The 21,411-nt window shown below is 53.8% G+C and overlaps 8 protein-coding genes across 8 annotated transcripts; 6 read left to right on the top strand and 2 right to left on the bottom strand.

Annotated features, from left to right (window-relative positions):
* Window positions 1-260: 260 nt before the first annotated feature.
* HMPREF1541_03243 (uncharacterized protein) lies at window positions 261-2,210 on the top strand (the record flags this gene model as incomplete). The annotated part of the gene is made up of 1 exon (XM_008717595.1): window positions 261-2,210. One exon carries the CDS (start codon window positions 261-263, stop codon window positions 2,208-2,210), a length of 1,950 nt encoding a protein of 649 aa, XP_008715817.1.
* Window positions 2,211-2,841: 631 nt separating this feature from the next.
* On the bottom strand, window positions 2,842-3,825 carry HMPREF1541_03242 (uncharacterized protein; the record flags this gene model as incomplete). The annotated part of the gene is made up of 1 exon (XM_008717594.1): window positions 2,842-3,825. The coding sequence occupies one exon, from the start codon at window positions 3,823-3,825 to the stop codon at window positions 2,842-2,844; it is 984 nt and encodes a 327-aa protein (XP_008715816.1).
* A 734-nt stretch (window positions 3,826-4,559) lies between these two features.
* HMPREF1541_03241 (uncharacterized protein) lies at window positions 4,560-5,060 on the top strand (the record flags this gene model as incomplete). Its single annotated transcript, XM_008717593.1, has 1 exon — window positions 4,560-5,060. One exon carries the CDS (start codon window positions 4,560-4,562, stop codon window positions 5,058-5,060), a length of 501 nt encoding a protein of 166 aa, XP_008715815.1.
* Window positions 5,061-9,172: 4,112 nt separating this feature from the next.
* On the bottom strand, window positions 9,173-10,870 carry HMPREF1541_03240 (uncharacterized protein; the record flags this gene model as incomplete). Its single annotated transcript, XM_008717592.1, has 4 exons — window positions 9,173-10,188; window positions 10,238-10,459; window positions 10,510-10,589; window positions 10,644-10,870. The coding sequence occupies 4 exons, from the start codon at window positions 10,868-10,870 to the stop codon at window positions 9,173-9,175; spliced, it is 1,545 nt and encodes a 514-aa protein (XP_008715814.1).
* Window positions 10,871-11,917: 1,047 nt separating this feature from the next.
* Window positions 11,918-13,090, top strand: HMPREF1541_03239 (uncharacterized protein; the record flags this gene model as incomplete). Its single annotated transcript, XM_008717591.1, has 1 exon — window positions 11,918-13,090. One exon carries the CDS (start codon window positions 11,918-11,920, stop codon window positions 13,088-13,090), a length of 1,173 nt encoding a protein of 390 aa, XP_008715813.1.
* Window positions 13,091-14,098: 1,008 nt separating this feature from the next.
* On the top strand, window positions 14,099-16,318 carry HMPREF1541_03238 (uncharacterized protein; the record flags this gene model as incomplete). Its single annotated transcript, XM_008717590.1, has 6 exons — window positions 14,099-14,449; window positions 14,498-14,578; window positions 14,632-15,281; window positions 15,330-15,515; window positions 15,585-16,135; window positions 16,191-16,318. The coding sequence occupies 6 exons, from the start codon at window positions 14,099-14,101 to the stop codon at window positions 16,316-16,318; spliced, it is 1,947 nt and encodes a 648-aa protein (XP_008715812.1).
* Window positions 16,319-16,736: 418 nt separating this feature from the next.
* Window positions 16,737-18,425, top strand: HMPREF1541_03237 (uncharacterized protein; the record flags this gene model as incomplete). The annotated part of the gene is made up of 1 exon (XM_008717589.1): window positions 16,737-18,425. One exon carries the CDS (start codon window positions 16,737-16,739, stop codon window positions 18,423-18,425), a length of 1,689 nt encoding a protein of 562 aa, XP_008715811.1.
* A 237-nt stretch (window positions 18,426-18,662) lies between these two features.
* HMPREF1541_03236 (uncharacterized protein) lies at window positions 18,663-21,405 on the top strand (the record flags this gene model as incomplete). The annotated part of the gene is made up of 3 exons (XM_008717588.1): window positions 18,663-19,066; window positions 19,119-20,267; window positions 20,322-21,405. 3 exons carry the CDS (start codon window positions 18,663-18,665, stop codon window positions 21,403-21,405), a joined length of 2,637 nt encoding a protein of 878 aa, XP_008715810.1.
* Window positions 21,406-21,411: the final 6 nt, after the last annotated feature.

The following is a 21,411-nucleotide window of genomic DNA, read 5'->3' as shown; positions in this document are numbered from 1 at the left end:
AGAGGCATTGAGAAGAAAGAGGCGCTGTCCGTTGCCATAATCCTCGGTCGGAAGATGTCGTGGGTACACAACGCTTTGGTGGGCTGCTCTCGAAATTCTGGGGAACGCGTCGCGTCGCTGCCGGACTTTAGCCGGGCCCTCATCAACTCCAACTGCTGCATTCTTTGCCTACGTTGACAGCATCCGTGCGCCAGCGGTACATAAACTCGCCACGATGAAGCTTACAGTCCTCAAGCATAGGACAGGCTATCAACTCAAGTATGCCTTCCAAGTTTTCTATGAAATGGCAAGTCGTTGACATACTTAGCTACCCAGTGCCTCACCACATCTACGACGCGCACGTCTATCCACGGAAATCGTCCAATGGCTCCATTGTCATTGTGTACGGGAATGAATCGGGGCTACGAGTAGTCTGGTATGCCGGAAGGAAGTTCAAACCACCAGCGTCTACCGCTCCGAAGGTCAATGGCCATGGCAAGGATGACCCCATGGTGATCGACCTCGAGAGCGACGATGATGCGCCAGAACCTTCGAAGAAAGTCGAGTTTGAGGAAGAGGTGGACGAAATTGATCCATCCGCACCATACTACGGCGTGCTTAGAAGTCTTGATATTCCCCTCGGAAGCGCAGCGCTACAGTTAGCTGTACCTAATGCGCACGAAGAAGTCTCAGACTCTCTACCAACAATATTGCGAGACCATATCGTCGTGACAGCAGCATGTGCCGACTACACTATCCGCGCAGTCGTCGTCCCTCTGGATCCTCCCTCGCCAGACATAACAGACTCGTCCAAATGTGTGTTACAGGTCCTGAAACTGCCAATTGCCAGTGCTCACCAAGAGCTCATCTCCAGCATTGCCATTACTTGTACTACGGAAGGGGAAGATGATTCGGAAGAGCAGTTGCCAGATACTCAAGCACTAAAATGGTCCTTCCTGGTGGCCTCGACATCTGCTTCCGGATCAGGCTTGCTAGTTGTGCACCAGATCTTCGTAAAGGGCAACAAGTTGACGGATGCTAGCCTTCTGAGACGCGCCACCCTTAGGTCTCCGATGATGACAGCGAAAATTGCCTTCAATAACGCACTACCTCCTGCAGAGAGACATTCGACACTGCTTGTTACGATTCCGGACAGTCCTTGCGTGAAAGTCTACCAGGTTTTCCCACCAAAAGTTCGGCACCGCCGTGGCTCAGCTGCGACGACGGACTCCGCCTCCACTTCAAGATCAGTCACATCAGCCAGCGCAGGCGGGAAGTTTCTTGTCACCCTGTTACCAGAATTCCAGACATCGCGCAAGGACGAGGTAGTCAGGCGGAAACGTGTGCTTGATGCGAAGTGGATCTCTGCTGGTCGAGCTGTTGTTGCACTGCTCGAAGACAATGAATGGGGCATCTGGGATCTAGAAGCTGCCGGCCCTGCTGCAAACGAAGGTGTCATCCGAGGACAAAATAACATTACCGGCATCGTTGGTGGTGGCTGGACCAAATTCGCAGTTAAAGGGGCGTTCAGCGCGAAGACAAAGGGCCCAAAAGACAAGCAGGACGCCCGATTGAAAGATCAAGAAGACCTACACCGAGCATCATTCGGCACGATTTGTGTGAGTCCGGTGGCAGGCCGAAGAAATGACGACTCAGTGGTACTCCGGACCGACAATCAAGCTCAATTTATTTCGTCGATTGCAACATACTGGAAGTCACGCGCCACCGGCAAGGGCGCTCTCCAACCCTACGATCGTGCAACTATCCTGCCAAATTTGCGAGCTGGTGGCGAGGATATCACCAGCATTGCTATCCTTCCAGAACTTCCGAACGAGTATCGTCCAGCTTCATTCGATGTCCAATCTACACCCAACTTTCTCATCTCCACAAGTTCCAGATTGATTCTTCACGTAGCTCCTTTGGCGGAGCCAGAGCAGTTCAAAGAGGAGGAAGAGACCAACGCGTACTCTGGCGAACAAACTCTGCTGGAGTCCGGAAACCTCGACCTCGATGGCGTTGATCGATATCTCGAAGACATGCAAAAATCACAGACGGCACCTCAGCAGACTTTCCAGCCTCAAGCCAGAGCAAGACCCAATTTTGGTTCCAGTATGATGCTAGAAGATGATGTCGACATGGGGATGGATTCGCCAACTCCCACGAAGGTCTCGCAGTTTGCGCTGGCACCCAAGTCCGTCACGAAGAACAACCCTCGCAGACTCTTCTCTTGACCTAACGTCCAAAAACGACTTCCGGCGACTCAAGAGTCTCCAACAGATAGTTCCCGTCAGGACACGATGCTAGGAACCGTGAGCATTTCGAGCTCAAAAACATAAGATACCCCAGAATTCCTTTGCCTCCTGCATCTTCCGGGTCCGTTTCATTTCTCTCATCCCAATCGCGATGCAAGGTGGAGCGCAAGGTGAGATCAATACCTTGTTTTTATCAGCTCAGTATTCTTCGCGAAAGATTGAAACATATTTTCAACCCACTCCACTACTCATACGCTCGCCCTCTCTTTTTGAGGGTCGCGTTGTTGCACGAATTTGACCATTTGTACCTGCGGCTGTCACCTTCCCGCTCTCCTTGCGTGACTGCTGACTTGAGGACGCCGCCCCTGTGGGGATGGTTGAGAGCAGGCTATCTATCGCTGGGGAGTGGGAGAGTTGGAGGCGGCTGGGCTTGTGGTGTGGGACATTTCATGGTGCTTGTTCGCAATATGTGAGCCGAGGTTGTGTGTGAACTCGTCGAGTCGTAGACTGCGTTAGCGATGCGGCACCAGATCTTAGAAAGATACAACCTAACGGGTGTGGTGGGCAAAGGATGTCCTTCATTGGCATGCTCTACGGTAAATTTGCCAGCCTAATCTTCATCACTGTCATCCCCACCAGGGAAGTCGAGATCCAGCTTCTTCTTCTCTCTTGCTGGTTTGGACTCAGCAGACTCAGCTCTACTACCTTGCTGAGGTTGGGAGGGCCCGGCCGCGGCTGCCGCTCTCTCCTGCCGCCGCGTCTCCGCCTCTCTGTCTTTCTCCTCTCTGTCCCTGGCTCTTCTTGCCATGCCCTCGTCAGGTGCGACGCTCTCCGTTTCCCGCACCAAGCGCTCCGCCTCGCGCTCCACCGCACCCTCAGGATCGCCTGCTTCGTCCTCCCGCACCTTCTGTAGTTGACCCAGTGCGCCGAGTCGCAGCATGTCTGGAGCCGGAAACGGCAGACGCGAGTAGACGTGGAAGGCGTCGCTGCGGGCGGACAGCTCGGCGGCTTCGCGGAGAATCTTGTCCGTTGCGTCCGTGCTGTTGTCGTCGGCAGCAGCCTCCTGTGTGGTGCCTTGCGCCTGCTGTAGTTGTTCGGATTTCTTTCGTGCCTTTACGGCCTCGAGTTTGAGGGTCTCGCCCTCCTTCTCCGCCTCCAACTTTGCAACGGCATTATGCCTGCCGATGCGTGCGGCAAAGTTGAGAAGCTGCTGGTAGTCGACTTCTGGTTGCTCTGCGTTGTCGGCTTCAGCATCGTCGGTGTCAATGGTGGGGTGGATATCTGTGATTTCTCTGCGCAGGGAGCGGGCCTTGCGGACGATATCCTTGATCTGGGATTCGAGGGCTAAGGCTTCCGAGCGAAGGGAGAGGATGCGGGCATAGTTGGATTGGTGCTGGTGGAGGAGGGCGAGGGCAGAAGAGAGCGAGTCGTCTGCGGCGAGAAGGGTGTTGGCCGTACTGGGTAGCGCGGAGAAGGTAGTGGAGGTTTGGAGAGTTTGCTGAAGCGTGTCGAGGGCGCCCGAGAGGGCGTTGAGGGGTGCAAGGGCTCGGGAGGCTGCGGATTGAGGAGGGTAAGTTTGGGCTGTGGTTGTCATCGTACGAGCAACGCGTTGATCGCGTGTGGATTTGGAAAAAGCACAATACGCTTGACTGCTATTCCGGAACCAGATACGCCCGTGTTCGGCCCTAAAACGAGGCCGAATAGAAGGGTTCAGGAACCGGAAAAACGCAGCGACCTGCACATGCGCCTAGGTTAGTAGCATGCGACAATGATGACAACGCAGGACTAGGCTTGATCAAGTAGTTCCAGATTGGGAAGGTCTCGCGATGATGTGAAAGCGGATGGCTCATTCTAGGGGTCGCAAGTATGTCCAGATACGAAGTACTGTGGTCGAGCTCGCATTCGGACTATGCTGCGCCCTACTCGGCGTGATCAGCACCGTGCAGTCTCGCTCATCATCTGCAGATTGATGACTATTCCCACTCGGCCCGCAGAACATTTACCCTGATGTCATGTTGCGAGCTCGGAGAGTTGTCAGAAGGTACGCGACCTTTGGTTCGTTGCGAGCTGGCTCTCGCACGTCGGGCCTGACTTGCTCCCCGAAGCCTATCCGCGCTCCACCATACCGTTTGCCGGTCAATCCTGTTCCGCGGACCCGAGAAATACGGTTTTGGTTGCCATAATCATGCTTGCGTATACATCCGGCAAGTGCTGATGTAAGTTTCTCACTGACTCTATAAGACCTACCTGGCTGCCTGGATTTGCCTCTCACGTTTTATTGAGAATCATAATCCTGCTTCCAACATCAGATCATCGCCATACCTCGAAATGAACTCGGCACGCAGGAAGAGCCTCCTCGAGGTTAACACTCTTGCTCGCTCTGCGCGGGTCAAGATGGTCAAAGAGTGCCAACGTCCAGATATGGATCTAAGGCATGTGGTCGGCCATGCCAACTTCCTCGACCACCTCAAACATCTCACTCTACAAGCACACCTCGAAGTCGTCACCGAGGCACCCGCGCCAAAGCGCCACGATACCGTGCAGACTTCTGCAAAGGAAGTCTCCGACGATGACACCGACTATTCGGACGACGAAGCTATGGCCTTTGAGTCGATATCGTATTCGTCAACCAATAACTCCACTGTCACCGTTATCAACGACGAAGACTCCGACTCGAATAGTGACTCGTCGGACTCAGACGATGGTGAATCTCTTAGCACATGCTACCTTAAGTCGCCGTCACGCCCACCACCAACGCCTCATTCAAGATCGAAACCAATCGACTTTCCCACTTCGCAAATCCGGGTAACAGCAGTTGAGGTGATATGACATTCGCCTACCTGTTCACCTAACGACTTTACGAATTACGACTCCAGTTTGCTGGAAGGCAGCCCTTCCTGGCCCTGTACCAATAGCACCATTCTGCTCGATCATCACTACGCCTCGCCAAGCCACCTAGACTTTTTGGGATCCATGCACCACGAGAGAAGCACCATGCAGAACGCCCATTGCTTTTCACAGAAGTTGCGGCCCATTTGATGCCGGCCTGTGAGAGATTTGTGGCAAGCGGCAATGCTATCCGGTCCCTGTTGGAAAAATGGTCCTGACTGCGTCCGGTACATCCAATTGGTGGAATCGCTGGAGGTGGAGAGCAGTGTAGACACTTCGCCGTAGTAGGGGCACGCCCGCAAGGGCCATTTCAATGATGACGAATCTTCCCACACAATCTGCCAACTCTTTCCATGCGCTGCCCACAATGCAACGTGTACACATCACGCCCAGGACTTGGCTGGAACGGTGGCATCTCGCGACTTTCAAGCTACAGTCTCAAGTGCTGCCCCAAAGTTGGCACACTTGGAGGCGTGCGAAAAGTGTGCATACGTAAGAGCCAGGAAACCCTATCAAACAGGGGTTTTCAGCTCACTCATTCCGCGCACAAACAAGCTCTCCAAGAGATCAGGATCCATCGAGATCGTGACCCAGAAGCAGTAGCCGTCGATCCCGAAAGTCCCCCCTAAAGATCCTGAGGTGATCGGCGCCTCGGCTGCGTCGGCACAGGGCGTTCGACCCCTCCAGCAAAAAGTGCCCCTCACCTCCACACACTTGCGCTTCGCCGACAAATACCTCTGCAAGGAAATCCCAGCGACATCGGTCCCCGGACAAGCAATTCCGCAGCCCCCGTCATTGCCCTCCTGATGATCTACGGGCGCTGCCGTACGAGATGAGCGAGCATGCGCACGAAAGCGCTGGAGGGCGTGTTGGACCCCTATGATGCAATGGCCTCTGACTCCCCCCCGCCGCGGGCGTAGCAGTATACGTTACTATGCACGCTCACTTACTCATATGTTTGCCTTTCCGCCGGCGGGACTGACGTTTGAGAAGCAAGTGTCTCGCCCCCTAGCCCGTTGCTGCGGGCTTCCGCAATCCCAAGTTCGAGAATACTGGCTGTCTGCGAGGGCATTGGCAGCATGACGGTTGCTGCACACTTAACGCACCAAGCGAACCATCAGCCGACAGTGCAACTTCCCCATTCGAGTAGCTCGCACGTAAGGCAAACTCTACGTTCTGAACCCGGAGACCACGTTGTGCCAGAGTTGTGCCATCGAAGTCTACTTCTCACCTCATTTGCGTGTAAGGCGTTGACGCACATGGAGTATTGGGCCACCGAAGGTGGCTTTGATGACTGGGCAGCGTCAGCAGGCACCATAGTTTGCAGACACGCCCGTTACGGTAGAGGTAGAGCTTATGGCCTGCTTGTTGCAGTGGAGTTATCCCAGACTCCGCATGCCAGCCCGAGAGGTGAGTTCTGCCATAGCTGTGCCTTATGGAGCCGCTGTGGCTTGCGTGGGCTACCTTGCTCATGAACGTTCCACTCGGTCTGCTGGTGGCTTGCTGAGGTTCTGTGCATTTACTCAACACGGTAGGTGCAGATGCGTCCTTATCTGGCTCCCACGGGCAGATGGGCGATATGGAAATATGCAGCTCAGCTCATTCACCTTGGACAGTGAATACATCTAGCGCCAACGTCACTGATACAGGACTGGGATTTGTCATGGGAATGGGTCTTGTAGCCGGGTTAGGGGCTGGATGTGGAAAGTTGAGCTCGTAAGGCCTCTGCACAGCTAATGTCGGTACTGCTCAGCCATTACATCGGGCGGGGACTGCTTCTGAGAGTGAAACACCACCCCATGCAGCGCTGGACCGAGCATCAATGATTACGTTAGCAGCCGCATTCCCAACGTGGCTGCCCAGGGCATGCATGCTCACCAAAGCTGCAGCTGCTTAAGGTTTGTGATAGATGAGCTGACGATTGGGCGAACGATCAGGCCGTAAACCTGTGGTTGCAACGGCTGATATAATCTGCTTGCACCTGCGTAGGCTGGATGACACTTCGCAGCACCGTGCGAGCCTCGATAGCCGTTCCCCCTGGTAGAGAAACGTCAGATGGCATAGTCGAGCCAGTCCGTACCTTGGCTGGTAGCACAGTCTTTGTCGAAAGTGGTATCATTTTGCTCAAAGCTAGATCGTACCTTGCACACCGAGTAACCGCAGCATTCTAAATTTCTTCCCTGAGATCGCTGGTGTAAGCATTGATGGCTGTCAACGGCGTCAAGGACCTGCTGAAGTCAGGGGTCCAGGCAACGATCGAAACAGCGATAACTACTGCGCTTAAAGAGCCGCCGGTGTCGTTGCAAACGCTGAGGTTATTGGTAATGCTGAAGTCGGCCGCTGGCAGGTGGTTCTGTTCAGTGTGAGAGCACGTTAGTAGATCTTCTTAAAGACTTTTTATCAACGGAGAAGCCCGTACGTACTGCGAGTGCCCTTTCAATATAACTTTCGAGATCTCTCCGGGCCTGAAGGGTCGAAACTTTAGTGCCCTTGAAGCCTTCCGCAGCATTGTCTTGTCGATCAAGAATTCGCGGCAATGTGGTCGTTAGACACCAAAGAACGTATGATCTCGGCTTAGCCCAACACCAACGACTAGAAAGAGATGCCTGCGAAGCTCTTGGTAAACGTTTCGACCATGAGATATCTATGCCGTAAGGTGGCCGTCCTCGATATTGTGCATTGGGGGAAGCGCTGCTGCAAAGAGTACGTCTGAAACCTCTACGGTTGCGGCTTCGAGAGACGGGCGCAAGCTAGCCGCTGATACGGATGTTTTGTATACGAGACGAAAGTTGTGGGGGATATGTTGTATCCGGCACCTATACGTTCGTTAATGGATGAGCGCAGGAACGGGCCGGGTAGTTCTGCGTGCCCAGGGAAAGACTACTCTCCTTTCAAGGCGAATACGCACTTCTATTGTCTGCTCAGTTGGTGAACGCAATCGTTTGGGCGTCGGGGAGTTCCGACATGGCCTGCCGCGATCCGGGGGGTGGTAGATGATGGTAGATGATGCCTAGGCGCTACTCTTGAAATTGCCTAGTGAGGCTCTGCGTGAGAGTGGGGCCCTCTTGTAACAGCCAAACTATTCCCCTACACAGCTAGTCACAACGCAGTAGCCTAATACTGTCACCTACCACTTGCTAAACACTTACCTAGCTGCGGAACTACCCGAGCACACCTAATCCTAGCTGCTCAAAACCATCTGCGAAGTGGCCTGTCTCGTACGATATCTCCATCGACAATACTAGCGCATTCAGAAAGTCCCCTTCGGTCTGCGTAAAGTCGAGGGTGTGGCGCCGCAGGCTGCCATACCATCCATCGTTCCCGCCTCCGCTCCTGATGGCTCACGACTCCGAACAGTCCTCTACCTGCGCCTCGTTTTCCTTCCCATGTAACTTTCAAGAGTCGTTGCCTCGACTATCGAGCATGCTGGCCGCCAGATGTGTTGAACTCTATGTTTTAGGTCTTGCTCGCTCGTTGACTAGTCGAAATCTATGGATACAGGTGCAACAATCGCGGTAACATCCCTGCAGCTGGACGCCGCGTGACTCTATGATTTTGGGGCTTTTGCCTTGCTGCATGCCGTCCTAGTCATCATTCAATCAAGCTCCGCAACTCGTATTCCGTCACTTCCTCTCCTGTTCGCCAGCATGGCCATGCAGTGTTTCCAGAAGACATCCGTTTTCCCACGAGCTGATATGCTCACCCTTATAGATACGTGACACCAAGTTTCTCTCGCATGGATCTCTGCTCTTGCGTTCCACAGGTGCTTCAGAGACACGATTACAGAGATCATCGTCGATATATCCGCTAGCCCTGTAACGGCACTATAGCAATTGTGAAGGACCACGGCGAGCACGAAAGGAGTCAAGTAGAACGCATGGAATAGTTCATAGGGCGCAAGATGTGTTTTGCATGAACAAACGTCTACTGAAAGGCCAAAGCCTACCTGCACTCGTCAAAGGTCAGCGTCTGCCTGGACCAACATCTCATCGCGTTTGTACAACTTGACCGTAGACAGTTGACTACACTGACACCCAATCTATCCAAATTCCTCACAACGTGTAAATGAAGTCCGGCCTGACATCGCCCTTAATGATCTTGAGCTCTTCGCTGAGGCCCGCGTGCATATTGTCCCGCTCTCCAGACCGACGCTTCCTGTTCTCTCGCTTCAATGCAAAATGCATGAAGATCGAGCCGCCAAGAAGGAAGACAAGCTGATAGCCCAGCACGACGCCGTGGCCGGTCCAGAATCTCGGTCGTTGAGTCTTGAGGTAGATGTTTGACGAGACGACTCCGTTAAGATTGCCCCATCCCACCACCATGCCCAGTACGACGGCTCGCTTGAGCGAGCCTTCCGTGTTGTTGGACACCCAGGAGAGGGTATTGGGGATGGTGGGATAGATACCTGCGGCTCCAAGGAAGGTGCCTGCGTACTGAATGTGGATGTTGGAGCTTGAGAGGAGAAGAGCGAACCCAATAGCGCCGACAGTGACCGTGGCCATGTTGCAGTATCCTCTCCACCGGGTGTGGTCAGCGAAGAAGCCCACGGATACCGTGACTAACGCGGCGCAGACATATGGTGGGACTGTGAGGAGTTGAGCGTGGTGGCCTTTGTATCCCATTCCCTGGACGATCGTTGGCAGGAAGAGGGAGAAAGCGTAGAGTGGAACCAAGCAGCCCATATAGATGACCATATAGCCATAGGTTTTCCAATCCTTGAGGGCTTCAATGATGTACCGCTTGTCGAAATCCTCAGCTGTCTTGCCCTGTCGGTCAAGGATCAGGCGCCGTTGCACCCTGACTTGGTCGTCGGGTGTCAAGAAGCGTGCGGTCTCGGGCCAGTCAAAGACTAACCACCAGGAAGCGACACCTGCGAGCACAGTAACAAGCCCTTCAAGAATGAAGATCCATGCCCAGCCCGGTCGGCCGCCGATACCGTCCATGAGAGCAATCGCCGCGGCGAGCAGTCCACCGAAGGAGCCTGCAATGGCGGCTGCAGAGAAGAAAAGCGCGATACGGACGCCAATTTCGGAGGATTTGTACCAGCAAGAAAGATAGTATGTCACGCCTGTCGAGGTTAATGTACGGAGAGGGTATCGATGGCCTGGTCAGCTTACCAGGGAACAAGCCAGCTTCTGCGACACCAAGCATGAAGCGCGCGGCCAACAGACCTTGATAGCTGGTGACCAGGCCCATCAGTGTCATTATGGTACCCCAGGCAAGTATGATGGCGGTAAAGAACAATCGGGGCGTCAGCCTCTTCAACAAGGCGTTCGTGATTGGCTCAAATATCGCATACGAGATGAAGAAGATTGTGAGGGAGATGTTGTACTGGGTACCTGGACACGAGTCAGTGGTCACGTCCCGAACTGGATTGGGTAATGCTGACCAGTTATTCCAAGGTCGTCCTCCATTCCGGCCAGGCGGGCGTTGCCGATGTTTGCTCGATCCAAGAACGACAGCAGATATCTGAGCAGCTGTCAGTTGCGGCACAGTCTGCGGCAGGGGTGGTTTGCGGCTTACAGGATAGATAGCCACGGTACAAGCCAGAGATCCACTTTCCGCATCAGCTTCTTGTCGATGGCTTTCTTCTCCTCCTCGCTCTTCTCTTCGTCTGGGTCTGGCAGGCCAGCAAGCAGCTGGCCACGTTCGAAGTCGACATTGCTCGCCTTCAGATCGATCTGGTGGGAGGTCGCTTCGGCTTCTTGGACCGCAGCCTCGATATCACGCTTCTCCTGGTTTGGAGACATCGTGGCTGTAGATGTGGCTGATCTCAATTTCCCAAAAAAGAAGTCTGATGAAGTCCTGCAAACATATGACCTGACGACTGGGGAAGACCAACATACTTATAGCCAGACCAGAATGGCAATCTGTACTCCTACCCCGGCTCAGATAAACCCCATCTTCTTGCCCCATTGCCCCAGATTCATGCTTCGCATAGCTTTGTTTGGTCGGTGGCTCCAGTGATGATGCTCAGGTATACTCACAGGGTCTGCTTGCGTACCATCGACGATAGTATTCGTCGCCAATGCCTAGAAAATTAATGTCCATAGCCCCATGATCAGGAAGTCGAGGCTCCAGCCAAAGCAATTCGCCGCGGGCATGACCCAGAAGGCGCAGGCTAGAACAATGTTTGCTCTCAGAATCACCAATCACTCTTGAGCTGCGAGGAGCCGCGCTCCAATATGCCAAGCCTTCAGTCGGTGAAAGTCGAAATTCACCTCGGCGAATTCAAAACTGTCTTTTTGAAAAGCTTAAGCGAACCCCTGCACTCTTTCAGTCGCGCGGTGTAGAGCAGCACGCATTCAGAAGGACATGTAATTGGCTTGACGGCTCCTGCTGCGGCACCGTCATTCTCGTGGTATGTACTGATGGAGGAGAAGTGCGCGTCGACAGGCAGCATGGCGCATCAGCCCACCAGCCCATTACGCCGATCAGGGCAGCTCATTTCTTCGGCCCCATCTGCGACACCTCTGCTCAGGATGATTTCACCACGATTGCGATGCACGGGAACTTCTCCGTCCCCGGGCTGCTGATATAGGTCATCCGGGAAGGAGTGCGATGAACCAGCTTACGGTCGTGCTGTAGCATCGCCAGAAGGTCTTCATAAACCAGTGTGGTCAGCTTATGGAGATGATCGAGGTGAGTCTCAACTACGACTCCAGATTACAGCTCATGGGAAATCTGCTCTGAAGCGAGCCTCCCCGACACCTTCGTCTCATTGTCCAGACACATATTGGTGGTGAAATCAGTATCATAAGAGACTCTACTCAACAGTCGCTCATTCGCAGCCCATCATGGCTCACGATCTCAACTGTCTCACGATCGCTGAGCTCGAAGTCCTCGCTACCGAGCGCATGGACAAGCAGACACGGGATTACTACAATGAAGGTGCAGACGGCGGCTCCACTGTCCGAGAGAATATGTCGGCCTACAAGAAGTATCGCCTTCGACCCAGAGTTCTGCGAAATGTTTCGAAGGTTGACAGTTCCGTCGAGGTATTAGGAGCGCGGAACAGTGTACCATTCGGTGTTGCCCCAGCCGCTATGCAGAAGCTTGCTCATCCCGATGGAGAGCTAGCGACAGCACGGGCTTGCAAGAGCAAAGGCATCGTGATGGGTCTCAGCTCATTCTCGACGACAACACTGGAAGACGTCCGGACGGCGAGTGGGAATATACCCAATATTCTACAGCTGTATCTCTTTGAGAATCGACAACACAGTAGCAAGTTGATACAGCGTGCGAAGCAAGCAGGATACAAAGCAGTGGTGTTGACTGTGGATACACCCTTGCTCGGCAGGAGGAATCTCGAGATCAGGAACCAGTTTCATCTGCCAAGTCACCTCAAGATCGCCAACTTCGCCGATGAAGACGATATCTACGCCAGCACTTGGGCTGGACCACGCCCGAGCTCGGCAGCTTTCTATGAGGGAGACCATCGAGTGCTGCCAGCCGGACCAATCACTTTTCACAGCCATGGAGCCAACCCAACTCTGAGCTGGGAAGAGGCTATTCCCTGGCTGAAGCAGGAAGCATCGCCAATGCAGGTCTGGTTGAAAGGCATAGTCACAGGTGAAGATGCCCAACTGGCAGTTGCTCACAACGTGGATGGGATCATTGTCTCAAACCACGGAGGGCGGCAGCTGGATGGCACACTCGCGACCTTGGATGCGCTTCCTGAGATCGTCGCAGCTGTTGATCGTCGAATTCCTGTTCACATTGACGGTGGGATACGTCACGGTGCCGACATCTTCAAGGCGTTGGCCCTCGGCGCGGACTTTTGCTGGATCGGTCGTCCTGTGCTGTGGGGCCTGGCGTACGATGGACAAGCAGGCATCGAGCTGTGTCTCCGTCTTCTGTCAGACGAGTTTCGACTATGTATGGGGCTGATGGGCGTGACGAAGGTCTCTGATATTAGCAGAGAATACTTGTGCAGGATGAAAAGAGACGGACTTCTCAGTCGGCTGTAGAAGCTATATTCAAATCTCACGGCTTGATGTGAATGACTAATCTCCCACAGTGAGCTAGAATGTCCTGGATCACATAGTACTAGAATGAGAGCTTAGGTGCCCGCGGTATCTGTGAGCAGCTTCCGCCCAGGCCTGTCTTATAGCCCGAATAAGGGAGATTCTCGCCTAACGGTACCCCCGCAGGAACATTCCTCACGTAACGCCATTTACACTTTGGCCAAGCCTTGCCCGGGCGGGATGCTCAGTCGCTTCTTTCAAAGCACCTCAACCACCAGCGGGTGGAAATGGTTCGATTGCCTACTAGCTACATATCTTTCTCGTGTGGTCAAGCTCTTCGTTGTAGCGCGCCACAAGAGAAGATGTGCTGCAACGCCGCTTGGCTTGATTGTGCCTGAATTTGCTGTCCCGTCGTACCTGACGTTAGTTCGTCAACCTATCAGCCCACCAGGTTTCGGCGGCCATGTGGTTATCCTCCGCCACCGGCGAACCTCACGTTTCCCAGAAATCCAAGACACACAGTTCCTGTGAGTGCTGCCATCACCGCAAGGTTCGTTGTGATGTCGATGTCTCTGGACCGCCATGCACCAATTGCCGTTTGAATGGACAGCGATGTGCCATCAGAACGCCGTTGAAAAGGTATGTCTTGCGTGACCCCAATCCATGGATGCCTCCTTGACCTGTCTGCATGACTCGGACTCAGTATGGATGATCTACTCGGACTTGAGCTGCAATTGCTGATGCCACAGTGTACGAGCAGAGGGCGGAAAGGCAAATTGGAGCGGCGGTCCCAGCAAGAAGCTACGAGATCTGGGAATGACAATGCTGCTGCCGCTACGAAGCAAAATATTCAAATCCAAGCCCCCGTCCCTGGTGAATTCAGGCGTGCGTCATCGACGCAGAGGAGACTGCTGTTCGCGGGGACCTCAACCCTAGGTACGAGTTCCGCGCCATGTCAGGAAAGCGCTACTGCAAGTAGCGGTAAAGAACGTCCGAAGAGCCCTCTTGAGAATGACGCGAGCATTGTTGCACCATGACTTACGAAGCTTGTTCGCAGGATGTCCTCATGTCACGAACGTATTCGTCCCCTTCTACTACTACAAATACCTCGAGGTTGCGGACATGCAACACTTATCGCCCGCCCAGATCCAGTCCTTGGAACAGGAGGACTGCCTCAAGATCCCAAGTGGTTCAGTACTGGACGAGTTCATGCGCCAATACTTTCTGTACATCCATCCATGCCTGCCTGTCCTGGACGAAGGCCATTTCTGGGCGCTGTACTCGAACTCTGGAAACACCCGGAAAGACTCGACTGGCTTCTCACTGGCTTTATTCCAGGCAATGCTCTTTGCAGCATCCAGAGTGAGTTGTGATTGAAGGCGATTCGACCACTTCGCTTACGGCGTATAGTTCGTTCCCATCACGTTGATCAACGCCTGTGGGTTTGATAACCTTAAACACGCACGAGCCGCATTCCATCGACGCGCCGAGGTAAGACAATGCCTATAGCTATAGATTCACAGATACTAACGCAAGATGTACAGCTTCTGCTGTCCCATGAACTAGAGTGCGATAATATTGCCCTCGCTCAGACATCCCTATTGCTCTCCCTCCACTCCACGATGAAAGACCAGAGTCTGAATTCAATTTGGCTCGCGAAAGCAATATCACACGCCAAGCATGCCGGAGCCAACAACTACTATTGCGCACTCTCTTCAGCCGACGCATGTCGTATGAAGAGGAAACGGCTGTGGTGGTGTTGCATTCTGAGGGACAGAATGATAGCGCTCGGCGTGCGCCGCAACGTACAAATTGCGCCAGACAACTTCGACTTCGATCAGCATGGTTTGAACGAAGCGGAATTTGCGGGAGAAATCGACGCTTCGGAAGTCTATGACTCTAGAACGAAACGCCTGCTCGTCAGAATTGTTGTAGCGCAGTGTATGCTCGCTGTTGCGATGACGCCGACTATGACAGCTGCGTATCAACAACCCCATTGCGGCTCGGAGGATCCTCTCACTATCTCTGCTCTGGTTTCATCTATGGGAGAGGTCGAACGAGCACGTACCGAGCTCATGATCTGGGCACGCAGATTCAAGTCTGATCTCACAAGTCATCTTGGTGAGAACCAATTGCAAGAGACTGCTCGATCTTCAGTGTCTCTCTTCGGAGACATGACCTTGATTCACTTCTAGTATGTGCCTTGAGAGCAAGATGAAGACCTGCTGAATGAATGTCCTAGCTCTACCCAAGTCGCCCTCTACAACCACCAAGCGTCAGTCCTCAAGCGATATGAAGCCCAGCTCGACGATTACGAAAGCCGTATCAGAGTGCTCAATATCGAGCTGAGAATAGCCATCGCCAATGTCACAGAAAAGATCAAGGGCCTCAGTGAGCAAGGGCTCGCACACTGCCTCCCCATCAGCGCGTAAGTTGATCGCCTTTGTCGCGAATCCGCATCTTGCCTATTCTAGAGCTGTCGCTAAGGCTGTGATAGGCCGTCATGCTCTGCTCTCCCTTTAATTCTGGAAACACTTGATCTCAGGCTCTCCTCCGCTGCGCAAAGACTTGCCCACCAACAGCAGCTTAGCCACTACAACAAGATCATGACGCTCTTCCGTTTTCAGCACGACCACACTGAATGCGTCACAACCGCTATCAATAATCTGCTTCAGGTAGCAGATACCGAGATCCAACATCTTCTAATGTGCCAGAATGAGCTCCGTCGAACAAGGGACCAAGGCAGTAGCCCAGCAGACCGGGCGCTTTATCCTCCGTCCAACTGGTCGGACGTATTTGCGGACAACCAGATGATCTACCTTCGCCTCTCACTAACACTGGATCTGTCATTGTCGCGCGGCAAGATCCCTCACGTTACGGATCTCCCTATTTGGGCGTTAGGCTCACCAGCGACACTGCAGGCCCCGCTGATGTCGTTATCGTTGCACTTGATGTCGCCGGCGATGCAGCCAATGGAGATACCAACGATCCCACGGTCGGAGGAGGTGGGAGCAGTAGACAATGATGCGGATGCTCTGTTTCAAGCAAGTAAGCTATCCACCCAGACTCAACTTTGCGGACTTCTGTTGCTCACGTGTCACAGTGCCGGCGACGGAGCATATGGCGAATGTCGACTTCATCATGCCGTGGCCCGTGGCGAACGTGACCATTCCATCCTACGGGAATATACAACAACTAGAATACGATTGGCAGTGGTCTGACATGCCTTGAAGTATCCATGAAACCCCAAATGCGGTACCCAGGGTGCTGCACCCCTAAGTAAAGAGGTTGTTCTCAGTATCTTGGGGGTGCAAAGGAGCTGACTAAGGCCCCCCTTCTCCAAGAAAATTGCTGCATTGCTTGCCCGGCGCAGGCGTGTTGCTTATTTTTGCACGCCATCAACTAGCACGCCATTCAACGGCCTTGTGATTGCTGGGTCACTTGGCTCCGTGTCCAAGCTTTACTCAAGCAATACTACCTTACAACATGGTGTCATCGTTAGCCTGCAACGCAGCGCTTTAGTTGAAGGTGTGGTTGGTACCTTTTCCGCAATAAAAGTAAGTGCGTCGCGTGCGTCATCTAGCTTTGCCCCCCTCTTTCTACGCAGCTTGAGTGCGTCTCTATCAGACGTCTCGTCTCCGATCTAAACATGTCCCGAGAACCGTCAAACGAAGAGAAAGGGATTGCTTTTACTGATGCAGGCGCGTCGGATTTCCCGGAAACTGGTTACGATCGCCACGATGCACCGATCCACATCCAGGGCGACAAGCTCGCCCGCAAGTTGTCTGCCCGTCAAGTGCAGATGATTGCCATCGGTGGAACTATCGGTACTGGCCTCTTCCTCGGCACGGGCAAGTCACTGGCGACCGGCGGGCCGGCTTCGACACTGATCGCATACGCCATTGTCGGTGCGATCGTCTTTGTGACAATGCTATCCTTGGGAGAGATGGCGGCATTCGTCCCCATCGCTGGGTCCTTCTGTACCTACGCTGGCCGCTTCGTAGACGATTCTTTAGGTTTCGCCTTGACATGGAACTATTGGCTGAACGATGCGGTGTCCACGGCAGCAGACATCATTGCAGCGCAACTTTTACTGAAGTTCTGGACCGACAACTTCCCAGGGTGGGCTATCAGCTTGATCATCCTACTGCTGATCATAGGCCTGAACCTCCTGAGCGTGAGAGTATACGGCGAGGTCGAGTACTGGCTCAGCCTTTTGAAGGTCATCACCATTGTGATCTTCATCATTCTCGGGATTGCTGTCAACTGCGGCGCCAATACCGACCACACATATATCGGCGGGCATAATTGGCACATTGGCGATGCTCCGTTTGTGGGAGGCATCGGGGGCTTCGCCTCTGTCTTTGTCACGGCTTCTTTCGCATACGGTGGCACCGAGTCGATCGCAATCACCGCTGGCGAAACCATGAATCCCTCCAAGAATCTACCGAAGGTTGTCCGGAACGTTTTCTGGCGCATTCTGCTTTTCTACATCCTCTCGATCCTTATCATTGGCCTGAATGTGCCATACAACTATCCGAATTTGAGTGACAAGGACACCAAGACGAGTCCGTTCACTATTGTCTTCACCCAGGCTGGGAGCGACGTTGCCGGCAGCTTCATCAACGCTGTTATCATGACAAGCGTGATTTCTGCAGGCAACCACGCCTTATTCGCCGGGACTAGGCTCATGTACACCCTCGCCGTGGACGGCTACGCACCGAAGTTCCTCGGCACTCTAAACCGCCAGCGGATCCCGTGGGTAGCAGTTCTGGTCACGAGCTCGATCTCTGGGCTATGTTTTGGGGCAAGCTACATCGGTGCCGGACAGCTGTGGACATGGCTTCAGAACATCGTAGGGGTTTCGAACCAGCTGTCGTGGATCTGCATCGGGTTGGCATCTTTGCGCTTCCGAGCGGCTGTGAAAGCTCAAGGCATGGAGCATCTGTTACCTTTCAAGAACTGGACCTATCCTGTTGGTCCTATTCTGGCAGTTGGACTTAACAGTGTTCTCGTTTTGGTTCAGGGGTGGTCCTGCTTCAGTCCGACCTTTAGTGGTGTCGATTTCGTGTCCTATTACATCGAGATCGCCATCATGGTGGTGTTGTTGGTGTTCTGGAAGGTTTTCAAGCGGACGAAATTTGTTCATCTGCATGAGATGGACCTGATCACGGATCGGTACGATCTCAATCCTGATTACAAGGACGGGCGCGGCTCCAGTGGTGGGAATGGTGAGGTGGTCACGGGTCCTGGCAGGTGGTTCTTTGCCTTGAAAGAAGGGCAGGAAGCGACATGGACTGGAAAGGTGAAGAAGGTGGCATTATGGCTGTTTTTCTAAGTACTTTTGTAGATATACTGCGACATGCACACCCTGTGCCCAATAACGGCGATCACGTGTTTCGTGGCTTTGCCAACCTCGCTGCCAAGCAGCCTGGACTTCTGATTTTGTATCTCCCCCGCCGATGAGCCCGTTGCTCCATACCCGTACCACACCCAGCGGGTAAATCATAGGTAGTCTGGCAGCCGCAAGCTCTCAGGCTGCCCCCAGGATGTTACCAAGAGACCACGCCAAATCATGCGGCTTCTGAAGAGCACCAGCCACGCAAGGGTCGAGCTCACGCCCGATCTCATTGACGCCGTACCCGCCTATGCCATTCTATCTCACACATGGGGCGACGCAGATCAGGAAGTGACCTTCGACGACTTGGTGAGAGGACGTGGTACAGGCAAGCAAGGATATCGGAAAATCCAGTTCTGCCGAGAGAAGGCACTCCGGGACGGCTTGCAGCACCTTTGGATCGATACTTGCTGCATCGACAGGGCGAATCATGTCGAATTGTCCGAGGCCATCACCTCGATGTTCCGCTGGTATCGTGAGGCGGCCAGGTGTTACGTCTATCTCGCCGATGTCTCCGACGATGGCCACGACAGCGAGCTGGTGCGGTATCGCTGGGAGGATGCGTTTCGCAAGAGTAGATGGTGAGTGCTTCGCCACTTCTCTGGTTGTGGCCGTGTTGATTTGTACGCGCAGGTGGCGGCGTGGCTGGACACTACAGGAGCTACTGGCTCCTGCTTCTGTCGAGTTCTTCTCGAGGGAAGGGATGCGACTGGGCAGCAAGAAGACCCTCGAGGCTCTCATTCATGAGATCACGCAGATCCCAATCGCTGCTTTGCGGGGAGAGCCGCTATCGGGGTTCACTGTGGACGAACGTCTGCGATGGACGAATGGCCGTCAGACCAAGAAGATGGAGGACAAGGCGTACTGTTTGCTCGGTATTCTCGACGTCTCCATGTCTCTCAGGTATGGTGAGGGTGAAAAGGCCCTAGCTCGACTTGAAGCCAAGGTCAAAGGCTCTTCGAGGGTAAAGTCAGCAAATGTGTCATTCTCTGATGAGGAGGCCTCGAAGTTAGACACAAATCAGGATGAACTGATTCATTGGCTTGCGCCTGCACGATCAGAAGAGCTGCATACGAAGACAGCAGCGTCGAGACATCCAGATACAGGCGTGTCATTCACATCGGGGCCGTTACTGCAATGGCTCACTCAAAAGCGTGACCAAGCTTCGCTGATGTGGATCAACGGCAAGTCCGGGACAGGAAAGACAACTCTCTTCTCCCATATAGTGGACAAAACTAGGAGCTTCTCCCTTTCGGTCCCTTCCACAGCAGTTGCGTATCACTACTGCGCGTTCAGCGACCCAGCTTCACAGCAGCTCACCAACATTCTCGGCTCTTTGGTGGCACAGATCTCTGCCCAGCAGCCCGCGATACTAGACGATATAAGAAGAGTTTTTCAGCGAGATCAGACCCGAAAGCAGGACAGAACATTGCAGGCCACTGATCTGGAGAAAGTTCTGGTCAAGCACATTCCATCTTTCAGGAACGCTATTCTCCTGCTGGACGCTCTTAACGAAAGCAGTGACTTCACCGAAAACCTCGCGTGCATTGTGAGATTACTCCAGCAGTTGCCGAATCTTATGGTCTTGGTCACGAGTACCCGAAGTGCTTCTACGGCTGGTATAAGTCAGTGGCCTCACGCCATTGACATTCAGCTCGAGCCAGATGAAGACATTCAGGCTTACATTGAAGCCCACCTTTCCGACGCTGGCTCTCTAGGTCACCTCAGCCACGAATGCAGGCAGACCATTAGATCGACTCTTATGAACAAGGCAGATCAAACGTAAGTGCTACTAAGGAACCTGATCACCTAGCAGAGCGTGCTAACATTGTCCAGGTTCCGCTGGGTCGCCCTGTTACTAGACAACCTTTGCAAGCAGCGCACTGGAAAGGCTGTCCTGAAAGCATTAGAACAGATGCCTTCCACCTTAAACAGTACATACGCAAGCATGTTGCGCGTGATTCCCGAAATTGATCGACCGATCGCCCGCGAAGCCCTGCTGTGGCTGAGTTTCTCCTTGCGCCCCATGACATTACTCGAATTGAGCGAAGCCGCCGTCCTCGAAGACTCGGACCCAACACTGGATCAAGACTCTCGCTTACGCCACCCGGAAGAGATCCTCGACATTTGCAATGGCTTCGTCGAGCACGACGTTGACAGCAATGCGGTCAAACTCGCGCATTCTTCCGTCAAAGACTACTTGCTGTCAGACTACGCCCGGACCGAAGGCGACAAATTTTTCAGCTTTGCCATTAACGAGGGAAACCAAGCGCTGATGCGAAGATGCCTGACTTACTTGATGTTTGACGACTTCAGGCCTGGTGTTGCATCGACTCGTACTGAATTTCTATCCCGCGAGCAAGACTTTCCGCTTTTGGACTATGCGGCGCACTACTGGGGCTTACACGCATCGTCCGCTTCCACGGTCGAGTGGCATTGGGTACAGAAATTCTTCTCCACGCGCACGCTACTCCGAGGCGGCAACTACGGAGCCTGGGTGAGCTATCTGATCCCTGACTGCCACCCGACCACTGCTATGAGCACCCAACCCCTCTACTACGCCGCCTCATTCGGCATTGTCCCCATAGTGCGGGCTCTCCTCCGTCAACCCAGGTCTATCTACGTCGATCTCGAGCACCCCGGTGGCCGGCACGGGTCCACGGCACTACAAGCGGCCTGTTTCCGCGGGAAGAAGCAGGCGGCAGAGTATCTGGTGGCGGCGGGTGCGGATTTCTGGAGCAAGGATCGCGGAAGCGGGGCGCCAGCGTGGTTCTGGGCGCAGTGCAACGACTGGACGGACATGGTGAACGACATGATACGCCGGAGGCCGGAAATCGCCCGGAAGACAGAGCTGCAGGCGCAGGAGATCTCGCGAGCGAAGCATGTGCAGGCGAGCTTTGGCGTGAGTTTTGAGGACTGATGAATA

Source organism: Cyphellophora europaea (genome assembly GCF_000365145.1).
Source record: "Cyphellophora europaea CBS 101466 unplaced genomic scaffold supercont1.3, whole genome shotgun sequence".
Classification (NCBI taxonomy): Eukaryota; Fungi; Ascomycota; class Eurotiomycetes; order Chaetothyriales; family Cyphellophoraceae; genus Cyphellophora; species Cyphellophora europaea.
This window is presented reverse-complemented; position numbering and strand designations above follow the sequence as displayed.